Raw genomic sequence first — 20931 nt, forward strand, 5'->3', positions numbered from 1 at the left:
CAGCTGTCCGTCTGCCATGGTACTTTGATGTACGGGACAAGAGTGATTATTCCTCCCAAGTTAAGGGAAAGAGTTCTAAAAGAACTGCATGAAGGTCATCTGGGGGGAGTTAAGATGAAAAGTCTTGCTAGGGCTTATGTATGGTGGCCGGGTATTGACCAACAGATAGAGGAGTTGACGAAAAGCTGCGCTGGGTGCCAAAAAGCGCAAAATGCACCTCCGATCGCACCACTACACCCATGGGAATGGCCTTCAGCCCCATGGCAACGCGTACATATTGACTTTGCTGGTCCATTCATGGACTCCATGTTCCTAATTGTGGTGGACGCACATTCCAAATGGCCAGAAGTGATCAAGATGAATACCACTACTTCAGAAAAGACAATTGCGGTGTTAAGAACAATATTCGCAAGGAACGGATGGCCAGAACAGATCTGTTCGGACAATGGACCACAGTTCGTGTCGGAAGAATTCCAAAAATTCTTAAAGAAGAATGGGGTGAAACATTATACCTCTGCCCCATATCATCCGGCGACAAACGGGTTGGCTGAGAGATTTGTCCAAACATTCAAAAAGGCAATAAAGGCCATGAACGATGATCAGATTCCGCTACAGCACAAGGTGGACAATTTCCTAATGGCGTATCGAAACGCCGCTCATGCAGTGACTGACCAAAGTCCTGCCATGATCTTTTATAACAGGAGGTTGCGGTCCAGGTTGGACTTGTTAAAACCAAATGTGCGGAGGGAAGTGGAAAACAAACAGTTCCGGCATATTAATAACAAGTCCACTCGAAGTTTCGAAGTAGGACAACCAGTGTTGGCAAGGGGCTATGGAAACGAAAAATGGCAGTCCAGAACAATTCGGGCCAGACAAGGACCTCTGATGTACCCAGTAGATATTGGTAACAATGTGATAAGGCGTCATGCGGATCAACTGGTAGAATCAAGAGCAAGGGTCGAACCCATGGTTGCGACAGAGACAACTGTGGAAGACGTTAATGAACTTGAAGCATCTACCTCGGCAGGGACTGTACCTGATGATGACGTCTAATACATAGGAAACCAACAAGAAGAGTCACCTCAGCAACAAGAATCAGAGACCACTGAAAGGCGTTATCCAGACCGAATCAGAAGGCCTCCTGAGAGACTGAACCTTTGAACTGTTTATACCTGAAGTTATATATGTATATATGTTATGATGTTATGTTAAATGGGGATATGACTATTCAGCTAAAAAGGGAGGATTGTGGTGTATGTAACCTGTTCCACCTTAAGAGAACTTAAGCCTGTTCCACCTTAAGAGATGTACTACTTTCTCTGGCTGCTGTATACGTAATACCGGTGGTGACCACCGGTATATAAGCACTGTGTAGTAAGATGGTATTTAGTATAGTCCTGACCTCCAACCAGTAAAGACCTGTTGAACTTTAATCTTGTAGTCTGTGTGTTATTAATTACAACTAGAACACACAGACTTTACAGTTTAGATACAGAGTAAAGCTCTCTCTACACTGTCCCATCCAACACTGCCAGGACAGGTACAGAACGGGTTAGCTACAGAGTAAAGCTCCCTCTACACTGTCCCATCAAACACTCCCAGAGCAGGTACAGCACAGGTCAGATACAGTGTAAAGCTCCTTCTACACAGACCACACAAAGCTAGGTGGGAGGGTAAGCTGTGAGGAGGATGTCGTGAAACTCCAGTACGATTTGGACAGGTTGGGTGATTGGGCAGAAACATGGCAAATGCACTATAATGTGGATAAATGTGAGGCTATCCACTTTGGTGGCAAAAACAGGAAGGCAGATTATTATTTGAATGGCAATAGATTGGGAGAAGGGGAAGTGCAAAGAGACCTGGGTGTTCTTGTGCACCAGTCGCTGAAGGTAAGCATGCAGGTGCAGCAGGCGGTTAAGAAGGCAAATGGTATGTTGGCCTTCGTAGCAAGAGGGTTCGAGTACAGGAACAAGGATGTCTTGCTGCAGTTGTACAGGGCCTTGGTGAGACCACACCTTGAGTATTGTGTGCAGTTTTGGTTGCCTTACCTGAGGAAGGACGTTCTTGCCATGGAAGGAGTGCAGCGAAGATTCACCAGACTGATACCTGGGATGGCAGGAATGACGTACGAGGAGAGATTGGGTCGATTGGGCTTATACTCACTGGAGTTTAGAAGATTGAGAGGGGATCTCATCGAAACCTATAAAATTCTGTCAGGCCTGGACAGACTAGATGCAGGAAGGATGTTTCTGATGGCCGGGGAGTCCAGAACCAGGGGTCATAGTCTAAGGATAAGGGGTAAGCCATTTAGGACTGAGATGAGGAGGAATTTCTTCACCCAGAGAGTGGTGAACCTGTGGAATTCTCTACCACAGAGGGCGGTGGAGGCTAGTTCATTAAAATATTCAAGAAAGAGTTGGATATATTTCTTAAGGCTAAAGGGATCAAGGGATATGGGGAGAAGGCAGGGACAGGGTACTGAATTTGGATGATCAGCCAAGATCTCATTGAATGGCGGAGCAGGCTCGAGGGGCCGAATGGCCTACTCCTGCTCCTATCTTCTATGTCTATGTCTATGCTACACTGTCGCAACTGCACCTGTGACATTTTTCAATTTTTCAATTTCCCACTTCTATAGAGAATTTTGTTCCAATTTGCAGCCAATTGTAGACATTATTTGTGCCATAGCTTCTCAGCACTGAATTGGCCCTGGTTCGATCACCGACTGGTGCTGAGTGTGAATGCTGGCGAGAAGAGAAAGACTTTCATTTCTCCAGCGCCTTTCACAACTTCAGGACGACCCAAAGCGCTTTACAGCCAATGAAGTGTAGTCACTGTTGTAATGTAGGAAACGCGGCAGCCAATTTGCACACAGCAAGCTCCCACAAACAGCAATGTGATAATGACCAGATCATCTGTTTTAGTGATGTTGGTTGAGGGATAAATATTGGCCCCAGGACACCGGGGAGAACTCCCCCTGCTCTTCCTCCAATAATTGCTATGGGATGGTTTACGTCCACCTGAGAGAGCAGACGGGGCCTCGGTTTAACGTCTCATTCAAAAGACGGCCCCTCCGACAGTGCAGCACACCCTCAGTACTGCACTGGGAGTGTCGGCCTGGATTATGGGACTGAAGTCTGAGGGGAAAGTGCTACCCACTGAGTCAAGGCTGACCCCTTAAGTATCGCGGGCAATTTAACGCAACCAATCAGGGTTAAAATCGCACCTTCTCTGGATGAAAGGTTACACCATTTAAAACAAGTTGTCAGCTCGGTTTGAATAGCAGGGCGAAGGATGTCTCGCGAGTGAATGAATCGCTGCAGATGACCCAGCATTGATTACTCGGCTCGAATTCCCGAGCACCCCTTACGCTGACTGTCTCCTTGCATTGTCCATGTTGCTGATTCCTTTGTGTGTTCCTCTCCCTCTCACAGTTCACAGGCCAGTGCGAGTGTCGCCCAGGATTCGGAGGTCGGACCTGCTCGGAGTGCAAGGAACGTTACTGGGGAAACCCGGGGCTGTCATGTCAGGGTAAGGAATCCCGAGCTCCCGAATGCAGACTTTCCTGGGAAAGATGCAAACCATGGCAATTCACCGGAGTTGTTATGAACACACCAACAATGATGGACAGACAAAGACCCTCTGGTACATCCAGCCCGTCCCACACAAATGTGATACCTTGTGTGTCACAATATACACTCGCCCCACCCCCCCCCGAGACCAGGTGAACTCCTGGGAGACGAGGGAAAACATTTGAAAAACTCAGGCCGATTTGGGAGGAAAAATGTGGGAAATTCCTCTCCAAAACCACTCCCCCCGCCCCCCCCCCGCCAAATTAGGTGATCGAAACAAGTCCAGGAGATCACTCTGGGCCTGACTAATATTACCAGGAACCGCCCTCTTGTGACTCCTGCCCCAGCCAGAAACAGGTCCCATTCTCGCTCGGAGGGATTCGGTGAATCAGCGTCCACCGCACGAGCCAGCAGCCTGTTCCAGAGGCCCACGATTCCCCGGGGATAAGACGCACCTCCTGACATTGGCGGGAAAGCTGGACTAATTCCAACCCGTATTACTGGACAAATTCCAATCTGTATCTAACCCGTGCTGTACCTGCCCTGGGAGTGTTTGATGGGACAGTGTAGAGGGAGCTTTACTCTGTATCTAACCCATGCTGTACCTGCCCTGGGAGTGTTTGATGGGACAGTGTAGAGGGAGCTTTACTCTGTATCTAACTCGTGCTGTACCTGCCCTGGGAGTGTTTGATGGGACAGTGTAGAGGGAGCTTTACTCTGTATCTAACCCGTGCTGTACCTGCCCTGGGAGTGTTTGATGGGACAGTGTAGAGGGAGCTTTACTCTGTATCTAACCCATGCTGTACCTGCCCTGGGAGTGTTTGATGGGACAGTGTAGAGGGAGCTTTACTCTGTATCTAACCCGTGCTGTACCTGCCCTGGGAGTGTTTGATGGGACAGTGTAGAGGGAGCTTTACTCTGTATCTAACCCGTGTTGTACCTGCCCTGGGAGTGTTTGATGGGACAGTATAGAGGGAGCTTTACTCTGTATCTAACCCGTGCTGTACCTGCCCTGGGAGTGTTTGATGGGACAGTGTAGAGGGAGCTTTACTCTGTATCTAACCCGTGCTGTACCTGCCCTGGGAGTGTTTGATGGGACAGTGTAGAGGGAGCTTTACTCTGTATCTAACCCGTGCTGTACCTGCCCTGGGAGTGTTTGATGGGACAGTGTAGAGTGAGCTTTACTCTGTATCTAACCCGTGCTGTACCTGCCCTGGGAGTGTTTGATGGGACAGTGTAGAGGGAGCTTTACTCTGTATCTATCCCGTGCTGTACCTGCCCTGGGAGTGTTTGATGGGACAGTGTAGAGGGAGCTTTGCTCTGTATCTAACCCGTGCTGTACCTGCCCTGGGAGTGTTTGATGGGACAGTGTAGAGTGAGCTTTACTCTGTATCTAACCCGTGCTGTACCTGCCCTGGGAGTGTTTGATGGGACAGTGTAGAGGGAGCTTTACTCTGTATCTAACCCGTGTTGTACCTGCCCTGGGAGTGTTTGATGGGACAGTGTAGAGGGAGCTTTACTCTGTATCTAACCCGTGCTGTACCTGCCCTGGGAGTGTTTGATGGGACAGTGTAGAGGGAGCTTTACTCTGTATCTAACCCGTGCTGTACCTGCCCTGGGAGTGTTTGATGGGACAGTGTAGAGGGAGCTTTACTCTGTATCTAACCCGTGCTGTACCTGCCCTGGGAGTGTTTGATGGGACAGTGTAGAGTGAGCTTTACTCTGTATCTAACCCGTGCTGTACCTGCCCTGGGAGTGTTTGATGGGACAGTGTAGAGGGAGCTTTACTCTGTATCTATCCCGTGCTGTACCTGCCCTGGGAGTGTTTGATGGGACAGTGTAGAGGGAGCTTTACTCTGTATCTAACCCGTGCTGTACCTGCCCTGGGAGTGTTTGATGGGACAGTGTAGAGTGAGCTTTACTCTGTATCTAACCCGTGCTGTACCTGCCCTGGGAGTGTTTGACGGGACAGTGTAGAGGGAGCTTTACTCTGTATCTAACCCGTGCTGTACCTGCCCTGGGAGTGTTTGATGGGACAGTGTAGAGTGAGCTTTACTCTGTATCTAACCTGTGCTGTACCTGCCCTGGGAGTGTTTGATGGGACAGTGTAGAGGGAGCTTTACTCTGTTTCTAACCCGTGCTGTACCTGCCCTGGGAGTGTTTGATGGGACAGTGTAGAGGGAGCTTTACTCTGTATCTAACCCGTGCTGTACCTGCCCTGCGAGTGTTTGATGGGACAGTGTAGAGGGAGCTTTACTCTGTATCTAACCCGTGCTGTACCTGCCCTGCGAGTGTTTGATGGGACAGTGTAGAGGGAGCTTTACTCTGTATCTAACCTGTGCTGTACCTGCCCTGGGAGTGTTTGATGGGACAGCGTAGAGGGAGCTTTACTCTGTATCTAACCCCGTGCAGTACCTGCCCTGGGAGTGTTTGATGGGACAGTGTAGAGTGAGCTTTACTCTGTATCTAACCCGTGCTGTACCTGCCCTGGGAGTGATTGATGGGACAGTGTAGAGGGAACTTTACTCTGTATCTATCCCGTGCTGTACCTGCCCTGGGAGTGTTTGATGGGACAGTGTAGAGGGTGTTTTACTCTGTATCTAACCCGTGCTGTACCTGCCCTGGGAGTGTTTGATGGGACAGTGTAGAGTGAGCTTTACTCTGTATCTAACCCGTGCTGTACCTGCCCTGGGAGTGTTTGATGGGGCAGTGTAGAGGGAGCTTTACTCTGTATCTAACCCGTGCTGTACCTGCCCTGGGAGTGTTTGATGGGACAGTTTAGAGTGAGCTTTACTCTGTATCTAACCCGTGCTGTACCTGCCCTGGGAGTGTTTGACGGGACAGTGTAGAGGGAGCTTTACTCTGTATCTAACCCGTGCTGTACCTGCCCTGGGAGTGTTTGATGGGACAGTGTAGAGTGAGCTTTACTCTGTATCTAACCTGTGCTGTATCTGCTCTGGGAGTGTTGGATGGGACAGTGTAGAGGGAGTTTTACTCTGTATCTAACCCATGCTGTACCTGCTCTGGGAGTGTTTGATGGGACAGTGTACAGGTAGCTTTACTCAGTATCTAACCCGTGCTGTACCTGCTCTGGGAGTGTTTGATGGGACAGTGTAGAGGGAGCTTTACTCTGTATCTAACCCGTGCTGTATCTGCTCTGGGAGTGTTTGATGGGACAGTGTAGAGGGAGCTTTACTCTGTATCTAACTCGTGCTGTACCTGCCCTGGGAGTGTTTGATGGGACAGTGTAGAGGGAGCTTTACTCTGTATCTAACCCGTGCTGTACCTGCCCTGGGAGTGTTTGATGGGACAGTGTAGAGGGAGCTTTACTCTGTATCTAACCCATGCTGTACCTGCCCTGGGAGTGTTTGATGGGACAGTGTAGAGGGAGCTTTACTCTGTATCTAACCCGTGCTGTACCTGCCCTGGGAGTGTTTGATGGGACAGTGTAGAGTGAGCTTTACTCTGTATCTAACCCGTGCTGTACCTGCCCTGGGAGTGTTTGATGGGACAGTGTAGAGGGAGCTTTACTCTGTATCTAACCCGTGCTGTACCTGCCCTGGGAGTGTTTGATGGGACAGTGTAGAGTGAGCTTTACTCTGTATCTAACCCGTGCTGTACCTGCCCTGGGAGTGTTTGATGGGACAGTGTAGAGGGAGCTTTACTCTGTATCTATCCCGTGCTGTACCTGCCCTGGGAGTGTTTGATGGGACAGTGTAGAGGGAGCTTTACTCTGTATCTAACCCGTGCTGTACCTGCCCTGGGAGTGTTTGATGGGACAGTGTAGAGTGAGCTTTACTCTGTATCTAACCCGTGCTGTAGCTGCCCTGGGAGTGTTTGATGGGACAGTGTAGAGGGAGCTTTACTCTGTATCTAACCCGTGTTGTACCTGCCCTGGGAGTGTTTGATGGGACAGTGTAGAGGGAGCTTTACTCTGTATCTAACCCATGCTGTACCTGCCCTGGGAGTGTTTGATGGGACAGTGTAGAGGGAGCTTTACTCTGTATCTAACCCGTGCTGTACCTGCCCTGGGAGTGTTTGATGGGACAGTGTAGAGGGAGCTTTACTCTGTATCTAACCCGTGCTGTACCTGCCCTGGGAGTGTTTGATGGGACAGTGGAGAGTGAGCTTTACTCTGTATCTAACCCGTGCTGTACCTGCCCTGGGAGTGTTTGATGGGACAGTGTAGAGGGAGCTTTACTCTGTATCTATCCCGTGCTGTACCTGCCCTGGGAGTGTTTGATGGGACAGTGTAGAGGGAGCTTTACTCTGTATCTAACCCGTGCTGTACCTGCCCTGGGAGTGTTTGATGGGACAGTGTAGAGTGAGCTTTACTCAGTATCTAACCCGTGCTGTACCTGCCCTGGGAGTGTTTGACGGGACAGTGTAGAGGGAGCTTTACTCTGTATCTAACCCGTGCTGTACCTGCCCTGGGAGTGTTTGATGGGACAGTGTAGAGTGAGCTTTACTCTGTATCTAACCTGTGCTGTACCTGCCCTGGGAGTGTTTGATGGGACAGTGTAGAGGGAGCTTTACTCTGTTTCTAACCCGTGCTGTACCTGCCCTGGGAGTGTTTGATGGGACAGTGTAGAGGGAGCTTTACTCTGTATCTAACCCGTGCTGTACCTGCCCTGCGAGTGTTTGATGGGACAGTGTAGAGGGAGCTTTACTCTGTATCTAACCCGTGCTGTACCTGCCCTGCGAGTGTTTGATGGGACAGTGTAGAGGGAGCTTTACTCTGTATCTAACCTGTGCTGTACCTGCCCTGGGAGTGTTTGATGGGACAGCGTAGAGGGAGCTTTACTCTGTATCTAACCCCGTGCAGTACCTGCCCTGGGAGTGTTTGATGGGACAGTGTAGAGTGAGCTTTACTCTGTATCTAACCCGTGCTGTACCTGCCCTGGGAGTGATTGATGGGACAGTGTAGAGGGAACTTTACTCTGTATCTATCCCGTGCTGTACCTGCCCTGGGAGTGTTTGATGGGACAGTGTAGAGGGTGTTTTACTCTGTATCTAACCCGTGCTGTACCTGCCCTGGGAGTATTTGATGGGACAGTGTAGAGTGAGCTTTACTCTGTATCTAACCCGTGCTGTACCTGCCCTGGGAGTGTTTGATGGGGCAGTGTAGAGGGAGCTTTACTCTGTATCTAACCCGTGCTGTACCTGCCCTGGGAGTGTTTGATGGGACAGTGTAGAGTGAGCTTTACTCTGTATCTAACCCGTGCTGTACCTGCCCTGGGAGTGTTTGACGGGACAGTGTAGAGGGAGCTTTACTCTGTATCTAACCCGTGCTGTACCTGCCCTGGGAGTGTTTGATGGGACAGTGTAGAGTGAGCTTTACTCTGTATCTAACCTGTGCTGTACCTGCCCTGGGAGTGTTTGATGGGACAGTGTAGAGGGAGCTTTACTCTGTTTCTAACCCGTGCTGTACCTGCCCTGGGAGTGTTTGATGGGACAGTGTAGAGGGAGCTTTACTCTGTATCTAACCCGTGCTGTACCTGCCCTGCGAGTGTTTGATGGGACAGTGTAGAGGGAGCTTTACTCTGTATCTAACCCGTGCTGTACCTGCGCTGGGTGTGTTTGATGGGACAGTGTAGTGGGAGCTTTACTCTGTATCTAACCCGTGCTCTACCTGCCCTGGGAGTGTTTGATGGGACAGTGTAGTGGGAGCTTTACTCTGTATCTAACCCGTGCTATACCTGCCCTGGGAGTGTTTGATGGGACAGTGTAGAGGGAGCTTTACTCTGTATCTAACCCGTGCTGTACCTGCCCTGGGAGTGTTTGATGGGACAGTGTAGAGGGAGCTTTACTCTGTATCTAATCCGTGCTGTCCCTGCCCTGGGAGTGTTTGATGGGACAGTGTAGAGGGAGCATTACTCTGTATCTAACCCGTGCTGTACCTGCCCTGGGATTGTTTGATGGGACAGTGTAGAGGGAGCTTTACTCTGTATGTAACCCGTGCTGTACCTGCCCTGGGAGTGTTTGATGGGACAGTGTAGAGGGAGCTTTACTCTGTATCTAACCTGTGCTGTACCTGCCCTGGGAGTGTTTGATTGGACAGTGTAGAGGGAGCTTTACTCTGTATCTAACCCATGCTGCACCTGCCCTGGGAGTGTTTGATGGGAGAGTGTAGAGGGAGCTTTACTCTGTATCTAACCCGTGCTGTACCTGCCCTGGGAGTGTTTGATGGGACAGTAGAGAGAGAGCTTTACTCTGTATCTAACCTGTGCTTTACCTGCCCTGGGAATGTTTGATGGGACAGTGTAGAGGGAGCTTTACTCTGTACCTAACCCATGCTGTACCTGCCCTGGGAGTGTTTGATGGGACAGTGTAGAGGGAGCTTTACTCTGTATCTAACCCGTGCTTTACCTGCCCTGGGAATGTTTGATGGGACAGTGTAGAGGGAGCTTTACTCTGTATCTAACCCATGCTGTACCTGCCCTGGGAGTGTTTGATGGGACAGTGCAGAGGGAGCTTTACTCTGCATCTAACCCATGCTGTACCTGCCCTGGGAGTGTTTGATGGGACAGTGTAGAGGGAGCTTTACTCTGTATATAACCCGTGCTTTACCTGCCCTGGGAATGTTTGATGGGACAGTGTAGAGGGAGCATTACTCTGTATCTAACCCGTGCTGTACCTGCCCTGGGAGTGTTTGATGGGACAGTGTAGAGGGAGCTTTACTCTGTATCTAACCCATGCTGTACCTGCCCTGGGAGTGTTTGATGGGACAGTGTAGAGGGAGCTTTACTCTGTACCTAACCCATGCTGTACCTGCCCTGCGAGTATTTGATGGGGCAGTGTAGAGGGAGCTTTACTCTCTCTCTAACCCATGCTGTACCTGCCCTGGGAGTGTTTGACGGGACAGTGTAGAGGGAGCTTTACTCTGTATCTAACCCATGCTGTACCTGCTCTGGGAGTGTTTGACGGGACAGTGTAGAGGGTGCTTTACTCTCTCTCTAACCCGTGCTGTACCTGCACTGGGAGTGTTTGATGGGACAGTGTAGAGGGAGTTTTACTCTGTATCTAACCCGTGCTGTACCTGCCCTGGGAGTGTTTGATGGGACAGTGTAGAGGAGCTTTACTCTCTCTCTAACCCGTGCTGTACCTGCCCTGGGAGTGTTTGATGGGACAGTGTAGAGTGAGCTTTAATCTGTGTCTAACCCGTGCTGTACCTGCACTGGGAGTGTTTGATGGGACAGTGTAGAGGGAGCTTTACTCTGTATCTAACCCGTGCTGTACCTGCCCTGGGAGTGTTTGATGGGGCAGTGTAGAGGGAGCTTTACTCTGTATCTAACCCGTGCTGTACCTGCCCTGGGAGTGTTTGACGGGACAGTGTAGAGGGAGCTTTACTCTCTCTCTAACCCGTGCTGTACCTGCACTGGGAGTGTTTGATGGGACAGTGTAGAGGGAGCTTTACTCTGTATCTAACCCGTGCTGTACCTGCCCTGGGAGTGTTTGATGAGACAGTGTAGAGGAGCTTTACTCTGTATCTAACCCGTGCTGTACCTGCCCTGGGAGTGTTTGGTGGGACAGTGTAGAGTAGCTTTACTCCGTCTCTAACCCGTGCTGTACCTGCCCTGGGAGTGTTTGATGGGACAGTGTAGAGGGAGCTTTACTCTGTATCTAACCCGTGCTGTACCTGCCCTGGGAGTGTTTGATGGGACAGTGTGGAGGAGCTTTACTCTGTATCTAACCCGTGCTGTACCTGCCCTGGGAGTGTTTGATGGGACAGTGTAGAGGAGCTTTACTCTCTCTCTAACCAGTGCTGTACCTGCCCTGGGAGTGTTTGATGGGACAGTGTAGAGGGAGCTTTACTCTGTGTCTAACCCGTGCTGTACCTGCACTGGGAGTGTTTGATGGGACAGTGTAGAGGGAGCTTTACTCTGTATCTAACCCGTGCTGTACCTGCCCTGGGAGTGTTTGATGGGACAGTGTAGAGGGAGCTTTACTCTGTATCTAACCCGTGCTGTACCTGCCCTGGGAGTGTTTGACGGGACAGTGTAGAGGGAGCTTTACTCTCTCTCTAACCCGTGCTGTACCTGCACTGGGAGTGTTTGATGGGACAGTGTAGAGGGAGCTTTACTCTGTATCTAACCCGTGTTGTACCTGCCCTGGGAGTGTTTGATGGGACAGTGTAGAGGGAGCTTTACTCTGTATCTAACCCGTGCTGTACCTGCCCTGGGAGTGTTTGATGGGACAGTGTAGAGGGAGCTTTACTCTGTATCTAACCCGTGCTGTACCTGCCCTGGGAGTGTTTGATGGGACAGTGTAGAGGGAGCTTTACTCTGTATCTAACCCGTGCTGTACCTGCCCTGGGAGTGTTTGATGGGACAGTGTAGAGTGAGCTTTACTCTGTATCTAACCCGTGCTGTACCTGCCCTGGGAGTGTTTGATGGGACAGTGTAGAGGGAGCTTTACTCTGTATCTATCCCGTGCTGTACCTGCCCTGGGAGTGTTTGATGGGACAGTGTAGAGGGAGCTTTACTCTGTATCTAACCCGTGCTGTACCTGCCCTGGGAGTGTTTGATGGGACAGTGTAGAGTGAGCTTTACTCTGTATCTAACCCGTGCTGTACCTGCCCTGGGAGTGTTTGACGGGACAGTGTAGAGGGAGCTTTACTCTGTATCTAACCCGTGCTGTACCTGCCCTGGGAGTGTTTGATGGGACAGTGTAGAGTGAGCTTTACTCTGTATCTAACCTGTGCTGTACCTGCCCTGGGAGTGTTTGATGGGACAGTGTAGAGGGAGCTTTACTCTGTTTCTAACCCGTGCTGTACCTGCCCTGGGAGTGTTTGATGGGACAGTGTAGAGGGAGCTTTACTCTGTATCTAACCCGTGCTGTACCTGCCCTGCGAGTGTTTGATGGGACAGTGTAGAGGGAGCTTTACTCTGTATCTAACCCGTGCTGTACCTGCCCTGCGAGTGTTTGATGGGACAGTGTAGAGGGAGCTTTACTCTGTATCTAACCTGTGCTGTACCTGCCCTGGGAGTGTTTGATGGGACAGCGTAGAGGGAGCTTTACTCTGTATCTAACCCCGTGCAGTACCTGCCCTGGGAGTGTTTGATGGGACAGTGTAGAGTGAGCTTTACTCTGTATCTAACCCGTGCTGTACCTGCCCTGGGAGTGATTGATGGGACAGTGTAGAGGGAACTTTACTCTGTATCTATCCCGTGCTGTACCTGCCCTGGGAGTGTTTGATGGGACAGTGTAGAGGGTGTTTTACTCTGTATCTAACCCGTGCTGTACCTGCCCTGGGAGTGTTTGATGGGACAGTGTAGAGTGAGCTTTACTCTGTATCTAACCCGTGCTGTACCTGCCCTGGGAGTGTTTGATGGGGCAGTGTAGAGGGAGCTTTACTCTGTATCTAACCCGTGCTGTACCTGCCCTGGGAGTGTTTGATGGGACAGTTTAGAGTGAGCTTTACTCTGTATCTAACCCGTGCTGTACCTGCCCTGGGAGTGTTTGACGGGACAGTGTAGAGGGAGCTTTACTCTGTATCTAACCCGTGCTGTACCTGCCCTGGGAGTGTTTGATGGGACAGTGTAGAGTGAGCTTTACTCTGTATCTAACCTGTGCTGTATCTGCTCTGGGAGTGTTGGATGGGACAGTGTAGAGGGAGTTTTACTCTGTATCTAACCCATGCTGTACCTGCTCTGGGAGTGTTTGATGGGACAGTGTACAGGTAGCTTTACTCAGTATCTAACCCGTGCTGTACCTGCTCTGGGAGTGTTTGATGGGACAGTGTAGAGGGAGCTTTACTCTGTATCTAACCCGTGCTGTATCTGCTCTGGGAGTGTTTGATGGGACAGTGTAGAGGGAGCTTTACTCTGTATCTAACTCGTGCTGTACCTGCCCTGGGAGTGTTTGATGGGACAGTGTAGAGGGAGCTTTACTCTGTATCTAACCCGTGCTGTACCTGCCCTGGGAGTGTTTGATGGGACAGTGTAGAGGGAGCTTTACTCTGTATCTAACCCATGCTGTACCTGCCCTGGGAGTGTTTGATGGGACAGTGTAGAGGGAGCTTTACTCTGTATCTAACCCGTGCTGTACCTGCCCTGGGAGTGTTTGATGGGACAGTGTAGAGTGAGCTTTACTCTGTATCTAACCCGTGCTGTACCTGCCCTGGGAGTGTTTGATGGGACAGTGTAGAGGGAGCTTTACTCTGTATCTAACCCGTGCTGTACCTGCCCTGGGAGTGTTTGATGGGACAGTGTAGAGTGAGCTTTACTCTGTATCTAACCCGTGCTGTACCTGCCCTGGGAGTGTTTGATGGGACAGTGTAGAGGGAGCTTTACTCTGTATCTATCCCGTGCTGTACCTGCCCTGGGAGTGTTTGATGGGACAGTGTAGAGGGAGCTTTACTCTGTATCTAACCCGTGCTGTACCTGCCCTGGGAGTGTTTGATGGGACAGTGTAGAGTGAGCTTTACTCTGTATCTAACCCGTGCTGTAGCTGCCCTGGGAGTGTTTGATGGGACAGTGTAGAGGGAGCTTTACTCTGTATCTAACCCGTGTTGTACCTGCCCTGGGAGTGTTTGATGGGACAGTGTAGAGGGAGCTTTACTCTGTATCTAACCCATGCTGTACCTGCCCTGGGAGTGTTTGATGGGACAGTGTAGAGGGAGCTTTACTCTGTATCTAACCCGTGCTGTACCTGCCCTGGGAGTGTTTGATGGGACAGTGTAGAGGGAGCTTTACTCTGTATCTAACCCGTGCTGTACCTGCCCTGGGAGTGTTTGATGGGACAGTGGAGAGTGAGCTTTACTCTGTATCTAACCCGTGCTGTACCTGCCCTGGGAGTGTTTGATGGGACAGTGTAGAGGGAGCTTTACTCTGTATCTATCCCGTGCTGTACCTGCCCTGGGAGTGTTTGATGGGACAGTGTAGAGGGAGCTTTACTCTGTATCTAACCCGTGCTGTACCTGCCCTGGGAGTGTTTGATGGGACAGTGTAGAGTGAGCTTTACTCAGTATCTAACCCGTGCTGTACCTGCCCTGGGAGTGTTTGACGGGACAGTGTAGAGGGAGCTTTACTCTGTATCTAACCCGTGCTGTACCTGCCCTGGGAGTGTTTGATGGGACAGTGTAGAGTGAGCTTTACTCTGTATCTAACCTGTGCTGTACCTGCCCTGGGAGTGTTTGATGGGACAGTGTAGAGGGAGCTTTACTCTGTTTCTAACCCGTGCTGTACCTGCCCTGGGAGTGTTTGATGGGACAGTGTAGAGGGAGCTTTACTCTGTATCTAACCCGTGCTGTACCTGCCCTGCGAGTGTTTGATGGGACAGTGTAGAGGGAGCTTTACTCTGTATCTAACCCGTGCTGTACCTGCCCTGCGAGTGTTTGATGGGACAGTGTAGAGGGAGCTTTACTCTGTATCTAACCTGTGCTGTACCTGCCCTGGGAGTGTTTGATGGGACAGCGTAGAGGGAGCTTTACTCTGTATCTAACCCCGTGCAGTACCTGCCCTGGGAGTGTTTGATGGGACAGTGTAGAGTGAGCTTTACTCTGTATCTAACCCGTGCTGTACCTGCCCTGGGAGTGATTGATGGGACAGTGTAGAGGGAACTTTACTCTGTATCTATCCCGTGCTGTACCTGCCCTGGGAGTGTTTGATGGGACAGTGTAGAGGGTGTTTTACTCTGTATCTAACCCGTGCTGTACCTGCCCTGGGAGTATTTGATGGGACAGTGTAGAGTGAGCTTTACTCTGTATCTAACCCGTGCTGTACCTGCCCTGGGAGTGTTTGATGGGGCAGTGTAGAGGGAGCTTTACTCTGTATCTAACCCGTGCTGTACCTGCCCTGGGAGTGTTTGATGGGACAGTGTAGAGTGAGCTTTACTCTGTATCTAACCCGTGCTGTACCTGCCCTGGGAGTGTTTGACGGGACAGTGTAGAGGGAGCTTTACTCTGTATCTAACCCGTGCTGTACCTGCCCTGGGAGTGTTTGATGGGACAGTGTAGAGTGAGCTTTACTCTGTATCTAACCTGTGCTGTACCTGCCCTGGGAGTGTTTGATGGGACAGTGTAGAGGGAGCTTTACTCTGTTTCTAACCCGTGCTGTACCTGCCCTGGGAGTGTTTGATGGGACAGTGTAGAGGGAGCTTTACTCTGTATCTAACCCGTGCTGTACCTGCCCTGCGAGTGTTTGATGGGACAGTGTAGAGGGAGCTTTACTCTGTATCTAACCCGTGCTGTACCTGCGCTGGGTGTGTTTGATGGGACAGTGTAGTGGGAGCTTTACTCTGTATCTAACCCGTGCTCTACCTGCCCTGGGAGTGTTTGATGGGACAGTGTAGTGGGAGCTTTACTCTGTATCTAACCCGTGCTATACCTGCCCTGGGAGTGTTTGATGGGACAGTGTAGAGGGAGCTTTACTCTGTATCTAACCCGTGCTGTACCTGCCCTGGGAGTGTTTGATGGGACAGTGTAGAGGGAGCTTTACTCTGTATCTAATCCGTGCTGTCCCTGCCCTGGGAGTGTTTGATGGGACAGTGTAGAGGGAGCATTACTCTGTATCTAACCCGTGCTGTACCTGCCCTGGGATTGTTTGATGGGACAGTGTAGAGGGAGCTTTACTCTGTATGTAACCCGTGCTGTACCTGCCCTGGGAGTGTTTGATGGGACAGTGTAGAGGGAGCTTTACTCTGTATCTAACCTGTGCTGTACCTGCCCTGGGAGTGTTTGATTGGACAGTGTAGAGGGAGCTTTACTCTGTATCTAACCCATGCTGCACCTGCCCTGGGAGTGTTTGATGGGAGAGTGTAGAGGGAGCTTTACTCTGTATCTAACCCGTGCTGTACCTGCCCTGGGAGTGTTTGATGGGACAGTAGAGAGAGAGCTTTACTCTGTATCTAACCTGTGCTTTACCTGCCCTGGGAATGTTTGATGGGACAGTGTAGAGGGAGCTTTACTCTGTCCCTAACCCATGCTGTACCTGCCCTGGGAGTGTTTGATGGGACAGTGTAGAGGGAGCTTTACTCTGTATCTAACCCGTGCTTTACCTGCCCTGGGAATGTTTGATGGGACAGTGTAGAGGGAGCTTTACTCTGTATCTAACCCATGCTGTACCTGCCCTGGGAGTGTTTGATGGGACAGTGCAGAGGGAGCTTTACTCTGCATCTAACCCATGCTGTACCTGCCCTGGGAGTGTTTGATGGGACAGTGTAGAGGGAGCTTTACTCTGTATATAACCCGTGCTTTACCTGCCCTGGGAATGTTTGATGGGACAGTGTAGAGGGAGCATTACTCTGTATCTAACCCGTGCTGTACCTGCCCTGGGAGTGTTTGATGGGACAGTGTAGAGGGAGCTTTACTCTGTATCTAACCCATGCTGTACCTGCCCTGGGAGTGTTTGATGGGACAGTGTAGAGGGAGCTTTACTCTGTACCTAACCCATGCTGTACCTGCCCTGCGAGTATTTGATGGGGCAGTGTAGAGGGAGCTTTACTCTCTCTCTAACCCATGCTGTACCTGCCCTGGGAGTGTTTGACGGGACAGTGTAGAGGGAGCTTTACTCTGTATCTAACCCATGCTGTACCTGCTCTGGGAGTGTTTGACGGGACAGTGTAGAGGGTGCTTTACTCTCTCTCTAACCCGTGCTGTACCTGCACTGGGAGTGTTTGATGGGACAGTGTAGAGGGAGTTTTACTCTGTATCTAACCCGTGCTGTACCTGCCCTGGGAGTGTTTGATGGGACAGTGTAGAGGAGCTTTACTCTCTCTCTAACCCGTGCTGTACCTGCCCTGGGAGTGTTTGATGGGACAGTGTAGAGTGAGCTTTAATCTGTGTCTAACCCGTGCTGTACCTGCACTGGGAGTGTTTGATGGGACAGTGTAGAGGGAGCTTTACTCTGTATCTAACCCGTGCTGTACCTGCCCTGGGAGTGTTTGATGGGGCAGTGTAGAGGGAGCTTTACTCTGTATCTAACCCGTGCTGTACCTGCCCTGGGAGTGTTTGACGGGACAGTGTAGAGGGAGCTTTACTCTCTCTCTAACCCGTGCTGTACCTGCACTGGGAGTGTTTGATGGGACAGTGTAGAGGGAGCTTTACTCTGTATCTAACCCGTGCTGTACCTGCCCTGGGAGTGTTTGATGAGACAGTGTAGAGGAGCTTTACTCTGTATCTAACCCGTGCTGTACCTGCCCTGGGAGTGTTTGGTGGGACAGTGTAGAGTAGCTTTACTCCGTCTCTAACCCGTGCTGTACCTGCCCTGGGAGTGTTTGATGGGACAGTGTAGAGGGAGCTTTACTCTGTATCTAACCCGTGCTGTACCTGCCCTGGGAGTGTTTGATGGGACAGTGTGGAGGAGCTTTACTCTGTATCTAACCCGTGCTGTACCTGCCCTGGGAGTGTTTGATGGGACAGTGTAGAGGAGCTTTACTCTCTCTCTAACCAGTGCTGTACCTGCCCTGGGAGTGTTTGATGGGACAGTGTAGAGGGAGCTTTACTCTGTGTCTAACCCGTGCTGTACCTGCACTGGGAGTGTTTGATGGGACAGTGTAGAGGGAGCTTTACTCTGTATCTAACCCGTGCTGTACCTGCCCTGGGAGTGTTTGATGGGACAGTGTAGAGGGAGCTTTACTCTGTATCTAACCCGTGCTGTACCTGCCCTGGGAGTGTTTGACGGGACAGTGTAGAGGGAGCTTTACTCTCTCTCTAACCCGTGCTGTACCTGCACTGGGAGTGTTTGATGGGACAGTGTAGAGGGAGATTTACTCTGTATCTAACCCGTGCTGTACCTGCCCTGGGAGTGTTTGATGGGACAGTGTCGAGGAGCTTTACTCTGTATCTAACCCGTGCTGTACCTGCCCTGGGAGTGTTTGATGGGACAGTATCGAGGGAGCTTTACTCTGTGTCTAACCCGTGCTGTACCTGCACTGGGAGTGTTTGATGGGACAGTGTAGAGGGAGCTTTACTCTGTATCTAACCCGTGCTGTACCTGCCCTGGGAGTGTTTGATGGGACAGTGTAGAGGGAGCTTTACTCTGTATCTAACCCGTGCTGTACCTGCGCTGGGAGTGTTTGATGGGACAGTGTAGTGGGAGCTTTACTCTGTATCTAACCCGTGCTGTACCTGCCCTGGGAGTGTTTGATGGGACAGTGTAGAGGGAGCTTTACTCTGTATCTAATCTGTGCTGTCCATGCCCTGGGAGTGTTTGATGGGACAGTGTAGGGGGAGCTTTACTCTGTATCTAACCCGTGCTGTACCTGCGCTGGAAGTGTTTGATGGGACAGTGTAGAGGGAGCTTTACTCTGTATCTAACCCGTGCTGTACCTGCCCTGGGAGTGTTTGATGGGACAGTGTAGAGGGAGCTTTACTCTGTATCTAACCTGTGCTGTACCTGCCCTGGGAGTGTTTGACGGGACAATGTAGGGGGAGCTTTACTCTGTATCTAACCCGTGCTGTACCTGCCCTGGGAGTGTTTGATGGGACAGTGTAGAGGGAGCTTTACTCTGTATCTAACCCATGCTGTACCTGCCCTGGGAGTGTTTGATGGGACAGTGTAGAGGGAGCTTTACTCTGTACCTAACCCATGCTGTACCTGCCCTGCGAGTGTTTGATGGGGCAGTGTAGAGGGAGCTTTACTCTCTCTCTAACCCATGCTGTACCTGCCCTGGGAGTGTTTGATGGGACAGTGTAGAGGGAGCTTTACTCTGTATCTAACCCATGCTGTACCTGCTCTGGGAGTGTTTGACGGGACAGTGCAGAGGGTGCTTTACTCTCTCTCTAACCCGTGCTGTACCTGCACTGGGAGTGTTTGATGGGACAGTGTAGAGGGAGTTTTACTCTGTATCTAACCCGTGCTGTACCTGCCCTGGGAGTGTTTGATGGGACAGTGTAGAGGAGCTTTACTCTCTCTCTAACCCGTGCTGTACCTGCCCTGGGAGTGTTTGATGGGACAGTGTAGAGTGAGCTTTAATCTGTGTCTAACCCGTGCTGTACCTGCACTGGGAGTGTTTGATGGGACAGTGTAGAGGGAGCTTTACTCTGTATGTAACCCGTGCTGTACCTGCCCTGGGAGTGTTTGATGGGGCAGTGTAGAGGGAGCTTTACTCTGTATCTAACCCGTGCTGTACCTGCCCTGGGAGTGTTTGACGGGACAGTGTAGAGGGAGCTTTACTCTCTCTCTAACCCGTGCTGTACCTGCACTGGGAGTGTTTGATGGGACAGTGTAGAGGGAGCTTTACTCTGTATCTAACCCGTGCTGTACCTGCCCTGGGAGTGTTTGATGGGACAGTGTAGAGGAGCTTTACTCTGTATCTAACCCGTGCTGTACCTGCCCTGGGAGTGTTTGATGGGACAGTGTAGAGGAGCTTTACTCTCTCTCTAACCAGTGCTGTACCTGCCCTGGGAGTGTTTGATGGGACAGTGTAGAGGGAGCTTTACTCTGTGTCTAACCCGTGCTGTACCTGCACTGGGAGTGTTTGATGGGACAGTGTAGAGGGAGCTTTACTCTGTATCTAACCCGTGCTGTACCTGCCCTGGGAGTGTTTGATGGGACAGTGTAGAGGGAGCTTTACTCTGTATCTAACCCGTGCTGTACCTGCCCTGGGAGTGTTTGATGGGACAGTGTAGAGGAGCTTTACTCTCTCTCTAACCCGTGCTGTACCTGCCCTGGGAGTGTTTGATGGGACAGTGTAGAGGGAGCTTTACTCTGTATCTAACCCGTGCTGTACCTGCCCTGGGAGTGTTTGATGGGACAGTGTAGAGGGAGCTTTACTCTGTATCTAACCCGTGCTCTACCTGCCCTGGGAGTGTTTGATGGGACAGTGTAGTGGGAGCTTTACTCTGTATCTAACCCGTGCTCTACCTGCCCTGGGAGTGTTTGATGGGACAGTGTAGTGGGAGCTTTACTCTGTATCTAATCCGTGCTGTCCCTGCCCTGGGAGTGTTTGATGGGACAGTGTCGCGGGAGCTTTACTCTGTATCTAACCCGTGCTGTACCTGCGCTGGGAGTGTTTGATGGGACAGTGTAGAGGGAGCTTTACTCTGTATCTAACCCGTGCTGTACCTGCCCTGGGAGTGTTTGATGGGACAGTGTAGAGGGAGCTTTACTCTGTATCTAACCCGTGCTGTACCTGCCCTGGGAGTGTTTGATGGGACAGTGTAGAGGGAGCTTTACTCTGTATCTAACCCGTGCTGTACCTGCGCTGGGAGTGTTTGATGGGACAGTGTAGAGGGAGCTTTACTCTGTATCTAACCCGTGCTGTACCTGCCCTGGGAGTGTTTGATGGGACAGTGTAGAGGGAGCTTTACTCTGTATCTAACCCGTGCTGTACCTGCCCTGGGAGTGTTTGATGGGACAGTGTAGAGGGAGCTTTACTCTGTATCTAACCCGTGCTGTACCTGCGCTGGGAGTGT

The 20931-nt window shown here is 51.0% G+C and overlaps 1 protein-coding gene across 4 annotated transcripts in view; it reads left to right on the forward strand.

Moving 5' to 3' along the window:
• The window catches only part of lamb2l (laminin, beta 2-like), a 401500-nt gene that overhangs the window by 295955 nt on the left and 84614 nt on the right, over positions 1–20931 (forward strand). For all 4 annotated transcript variants that reach the window (XR_015080088.1, XM_086002162.1, XM_086002163.1 and 1 more), the window contains one exon: positions 3435–3531. Coding sequence is in view for 3 of the 4 variants with exons in the window: in XM_086002162.1 (XP_085858288.1) it covers positions 3435–3531 (97 nt within the window). In the remaining variant the exon portion in view is untranslated. The remainder of the gene's footprint in view (positions 1–3434; positions 3532–20931) is intronic.

Source organism: Somniosus microcephalus, chromosome 11 (assembly GCF_052327205.1).
Source record: "Somniosus microcephalus isolate GS21.2 chromosome 11, FLI_Smic_1.0, whole genome shotgun sequence".
Classification (NCBI taxonomy): domain Eukaryota; kingdom Metazoa; phylum Chordata; class Chondrichthyes; order Squaliformes; family Somniosidae; genus Somniosus; species Somniosus microcephalus.